At 33.6% G+C, this 6,000-nt stretch overlaps 1 protein-coding gene across 1 annotated transcript; it reads right to left on the bottom strand.

Annotated features, from left to right (window-relative positions):
* Positions 1 to 3,191: 3,191 nt before the first annotated feature.
* Positions 3,192 to 4,887, bottom strand: LOC129426214 (monocyte chemotactic protein 1B). The gene is made up of 3 exons (XM_055182429.2): positions 4,620 to 4,887; positions 4,380 to 4,494; positions 3,192 to 4,096 (listed from the first exon to the last, which is right to left on the bottom strand). Exons 1-3 carry the CDS (start codon positions 4,687 to 4,689, stop codon positions 3,898 to 3,900), a joined length of 384 nt encoding a protein of 127 aa, XP_055038404.2. The 5' UTR covers positions 4,690 to 4,887; the 3' UTR covers positions 3,192 to 3,897.
* Between the last annotated feature and the right edge of the window lie 1,113 nt (positions 4,888 to 6,000).

The following is a 6,000-nucleotide window of genomic DNA, read 5'->3' as shown; positions in this document are numbered from 1 at the left end:
AACCTGACCTAGCTTTCATTAACCTCACTGACTTTTGCCCTTATACTGTTGTAAAACAGAGATACATGCAAAGAAATACACAAATAGACACTGTTAACTTGACTAAAGGCTAACATAATGCTTTAATTTACATGTGTTCATTTCGAAAATGCTTTTGCTAAAGCCACTTCCAAATGAGCAAGCGTTTAACCACAAATTTTAAAATGTACCACTACTGTAAGTAATTAAGTTCAACTGCATTTGAGACACAATGAGCAATGACTTTGTATGGAAAACACTCACGTAACACATTGCCCACCAACCTTTTCAGTGGCCCCCACATGTTCTCACCAATGCCATCTTGTCATCATACCCCACCTCTTCTGAAACCTGACTGTGGAGAGCATCATGCACCGTACACGGGGACGGGCCCTCGCAGAGGAGTTGCTCAATTCTTTATGCATTTACTGCTAGAATTTGATTTTTGGAAATGCATTTTAAACATTTTAAATGCATTCATTTATTTAAGTGAATTCTGGTTGCAACTGTTGGATTAACAGTAGAATGAAAGGGAAAGAGTATTGAGGTGTTTAATACGCCTAAACCCACAGTTGTTCACACTTAGGTTAACAGCATAAGTGTGTATACATGCTGACGCACACACACACATAGTGTACACTAACCCACACTCTAACAGAAAACTTAATATCTCTTTATTGGTGGTCTGCTTTGACTTTCCATTGATATAAACTGTTAAAAAAATTGTCCCTTAGTTGTCACTGGGGCAGTACCTTTTCAAAAAGTACATGTTTGCACCAACATTCATATATTAGTACTTCTAAGGTACAGAGAAATGTACAAAATTGTACAAAACCCATAAGGTTCTGTTAATATAATATAACGTTGTATCTTTTGGGATATATTACTGTACCTAAGACCTAGTGTGGTAGCCTACAGTTCAATGTTTTGTACCCCTAACATAACTGGTACAAGGGTCATTCTACAGAAAAGGTGGAATTCGGGTGATGGAAATCTGCTTAAATGAACTTTCAAAACACCCAAAACTTCTATAATAGCATTAATTAACTTGTCAAATCGAATCCGCAAAACGGGGAGCTTAATCTATGTTTAATTTTTAATACATTTTAATAAAAAATCTATGACGTTGTATCTTCGATACCTGACAAAATTAGAATATAATAATAGATAATGAATATGATAAAACTTATAAACTTAAATTTTTTTCCATCTTGTTTTGTTTGTATGTTTTTATGTTGGTCAGTTAAGGGAATAGTGCTTAGGAAGTACTCAATAGAGAAGACGGTAACACCAATGACGGTAACACCAATGACGGTAACACCAATGATGGTAACACTAATGACAATTTACAGAAAAAACAAACATTTTAACAAAATGGCTTCTATTAGCCATGTGCTATTTCATCAGAGATGTAACAATCACATATTTATTCAGTATAATGTATTTTTATGTAAAGATCTTAACACTCCCAGCTATAAAAAAGAGTAACACTAATGACATCCAAAAAATCTTATCTCAAAATTCTTAGATATATCATGATATTTTAGACAAATAAGGTAAGACATCTCACAAACTTTTTGCCTTCCTCCACTGCATTTCTTTCACTGACCTCTTGACCCAAGAAAAACTTGAAAGAGCTGATGCATTGTTTCAAAATAAAGGTGCTTTGGGTAGGGTAACACCAATGACATAAATTTGGGGGACAAATATTTATTTGATATTATTCATATTAATAGTGTATTTTTTACCATTTCAGTGTTGTAGTAAATTCATACAGGGTTAAAGGTACATGTAAATTAGATTTGTTTTTATAAAAAACATGGTTTTAAATAATAAGTACACAGTTCAACTTCCATGTATGATCAAAGGGACAGGGCAATTTTCAGGACCAGACATTTTTTTAAAAAAATTAGAAAATTATATAAATAAACTCTCTCATCATGTTAAGGACAGTCTATATTTATTAAATATATATCATTATGGGACTATTGGGTCAAATTAAATGATTAAGGGGTCTGCAAAAGCAAGGGACAAGCATTTCCACCTTTTTTGTAGAATGACCAACAAAATGGTTCCTTTAGGGTACACAATAGGACCTTGTGGTATAATTTTGTCCCCTAAAAGGTACCTTCCTGTACACCATTTTAATGTGTTGTACCCATTAAGGTACAAAAAGGAACCTTTGAGGGTACCAGCGACAGAAAAGGTACTGTTTTAAACTTTTTTTTTAAATACAAGTTTACATATTTGTACCAATGGTCAAGCCTGTTAGTACCTTAAAGGTACATACTGTATAGGGCACCACATGAGTTTCGTTGCAAAACGAGATAACTCAGTTTTTAACATTTTTGTCAAACACATGTTTATTATTATGTTATCATGTTATTATTTTGTTTTATGGTGCTACTTAGCTGTATTTTTTAAGTTATGAAGGTTTAAATCAAAACAAACCAACTGTAGTTGAATTGATATTAATGGAATGCACAACCAAAAACCGAGATTTCTGAAAAATTAAAAAAAAAACGGAGTTATCTCGTTTTGCAATGAAACTCTTCACATATCTATAAAAAAATATGACACATGACCTTCATAAAGGGTCCTGTCAAATGTTGAACCGTTGTCAACTAACTCTCATTAAACACATAATTTACTTTATTTAAAGAGGACATCTCATTAAACTCAGAATGACACTCCATGTTTAAGTGCTGTAATGGGGTCCCCAGTGCTTCTATCAACCTAGAAATGGTGAAAAAGTACAACTCGGTAACTTAGTTTTGGTAAACCACTCTCTACAAGCATGTGAAAAAATAGGTTCTTGAAATTTGGCTCTCCTTGTGATGTCAGAAAGGAATAATACCGCCCCTTAATCTGCGCTATCCAACCACGGCACTTCCATTTAGTGTAGAGATCAACTCATTTGCATGTTAAAGGATACACCCAAAACAGCTAATTTTTGTTTACACCTATTTTAACATGTTATAATAAATTATCTATATCATATTTTGAGCTTAAACTTACATACATCTGGGGACACCAAAGTTTTATTAGAAAAAAGTATTGTGAAATGTCCCCTTTAAAGAGCATTTTCTTAAATAAGGACATCCTGAATGTCCTTCAAAACGATTGTGTCTGTTGTAGTCCACTTATAGAAAGAAACTGTCGACAAAGGATGCTTGAGTATACAACGTTTATTGAATGAGCTCCAAACAAAACACATACTGTACACACACAACAAGGCCAAAGTTGTTTGTGAAAGAACACTATATTGTATTGTAAAGCCAGTTATGGGTTATCCATTTACTCTTTTAAAATAATTGATCTTATTTTCTAATACACATCTACTGGCATGCTCAATGCACATTGCATTAAGTCCAGATTATAACCTGAGAGTTGCTGGTTTAAGTCTCAGACCTGGCAGGGTGCGACTGAGATGCCCTCGAGCAAGGCATCTTAACCCCAATTGCTCCACGGGTGCTAGATATAGCTGCCCACTGCTCCGGTTGTGAGTGTTCACTTTTTTGCGTAAAATAAAAATATACATTCACGTATATGGCCTAAATTAACCAAGTGCAAATACATTAAGCACCAGCACAATATATATGTTACAATAAATGCATATATATATTAATGCATTATGAAATAACATAACTTTGCATTATTATTGCAGACACCATGCACCACAAACATGTTCATCAGTTATTAATAACATTTGACATGTAGAAAAGAACTGAAAGAACTAAAAGGGAAAATACATTCATGAATATGATTTAAATTAACCAAGTGCAAATACATTAAACACCAGCACAATATATATATCATATCGAATAATATGTTATTTATGCTATATGTTAAAAAAATCCATATTTCAGGTAAGACGACTCAATTCTTGCAATTCTTTGCTGTACTCCTTTGTGATCCTGTGTTCAACCCTAATGCTGTTTTTAATGTTGATGTGGAGTTTACGGGACGTGCTGTGGGTTTAACTGGTTTCTTTTTGTTGTCCAAATATTCCACGGCATTCCTCACCCAAAGCTTTCGTGGATTGGAGCAAACTATTCTGTTTTTCGCTGTTGTGAATCTGTGAATACAATAAAATATTAGTTAATAATTGAAGGAAAAAAAAATGTATAGATTATAGCACCAAAATGTAATAATTGACTAATTTATTGAGTCAGTGAGTCATTAATATGGTTCCAGAAGTATCCTCAAAGTGCTTTATTGTTTTGAAATCTGCTCTGGTATCAAAATTATGATCAAACTGAACATAATGCTTGACCAAAAGAACGCAGACTTATCTGCCCAGATTGTGACTAGTCCAGGTCTACAACAACAAAAAATATTGTAAGGTATATATAACTTACGCAATGGCATCAATATGGCAGACACCTGCTGTTTGTCGCTTGTAACTTAAAATGTTTTCCTTGCGTAGAACAGTGTTCGATGTTTTAAGACAAGGGCAGGAGGAACGAGCATTCACTACAAACACCAAAATAAAAATTTTAGTTAAAAGTCCTTAAAAAATCAGTTTCAAATATTAATTCAAACAGTAATAAAATAGAAAAGAAAACCAGTAATAAAAATATCAATGCAAAGCTTCTTACTTTGGCAGTTGGCATCGCCAAGCAGCATTGCTGCCATGCACAGCAGAAGAAATATCGACGCAGACCTCATCTTCTCTCTTTCGAGCTTGATGTGTAATACCTCATAGCCCACCACAACTTGCACTTTTATAAACACTCACAAGGGGGAAAATAATCATCAGAAGTTCCTCCCACAGCAGTGTCACCTGTATGCATGGAAACAATAGCCACCCCACGTCTACACTTACTTACACGACCACCATCTCACAGTCTTCCGCTATCAACGACAGACACACATCATTTTGATTAAAGGTCCACTATTGATCGAGAGGATGAGGTCACTCTAAATATAGGCGTATACAACGGAAAGTACCAAGATGTACCACAGTGCAGTGAAACGAATAAGAAATTAGCTTCACACATGACAATGGACAAACAAAGCCTTATTATAGAATAAATTAGCTCTGTTCTTGAGGCTCATTAGTAAAGCATTGCATTTAAGAAAGACACTCACGAATCAAATGCATATCTTAAATGCACTGTAAGTTGGGATGAAATTGTCTATCAAATGCATAAATGTGGATAAACTCAACATATTGCATGCATCTATTCATTTTTTTTTAGATGTTAAATAAAAATAGACCATAACAAAACAATTTTTGACATAAATTAAGATTATAAAGTTAAATAGTATGGATCAAATAATTTGACATTTAATTTTTTTTAAATATTTGAAGTAACTGTAGTATAAAATCTTTATAGATTTTTAATTGAATATTTTGCATGTAGGCTAATTGGGACAAAGGTTCAAACTTGGTTAAGATCTCTTTCTAGAGACTCCGGATCTTGACTACAAGACTTTATTTACTTTAACATCAATTAAATCTCACTTCTGTCTAAAAGAAACAATTTAGAAGATTTCATATTGATAATACATAATTGTTACAAAGAGTTAAAAGCAATACTGTAACCATGTAAACATTGTAAAAGTGGTCTTTATGTGTTCATTTTGACTTTTAATACTGAAAGTGAGCATTGGTTTCCTGTAGCAAGGTGTGGTTAGCGTTTGAGAGGGGCTGCTGTGTGACAAAATTTATTGTGGTCATTCGGTGAAGTGGGGGGAAATACGTATTTAACCTACAGCCTTTTTCCAAGTACAAAGGACACAATTTCTAATAATCAAACCAGGCGATAGGTTATTTGGAAATATTTAATGTGATGGTTATTTGGAAATAATTAATGTGATGATGAATGTTCACCTTCACCTCTGAATGTTGCATCAGCTCCAGAAAACTAAACCCTCTTAGTTTAACATTAAAATGCACTAACATTATTAGACCTTCATTTCTTATATAATGCATCAACAAGGCCTTTAATCCAGAATAAAAAGTGTTTTCTGTTT

Source organism: Misgurnus anguillicaudatus, chromosome 25, assembly GCF_027580225.2.
Source record: "Misgurnus anguillicaudatus chromosome 25, ASM2758022v2, whole genome shotgun sequence".
NCBI lineage: Eukaryota > Metazoa > Chordata > Actinopteri > Cypriniformes > Cobitidae > Misgurnus > Misgurnus anguillicaudatus.
Note: the sequence above shows the minus strand (reverse complement) of the source record. Positions and strands in the feature narration are given on the sequence as shown.

Coding starts and splice junctions, on each gene's coding strand:
- LOC129426214 (XM_055182429.2), bottom strand. CDS start 4,689: ATGAGGTCTGCGTCGATATTTCTTCTGCTGTGCATGGCAGCAATGCTG. Junction 4,495..4,619: donor TGGCGATGCCAACTGCCAAA/GTAAGAAGCTTT, acceptor TGGTGTTTGTAG/TGAATGCTCGTTCCTCCTGC. Junction 4,097..4,379: donor TGCCATATTGATGCCATTGC/GTAAGTTATATA, acceptor TTGTATTCACAG/ATTCACAACAGCGAAAAACA.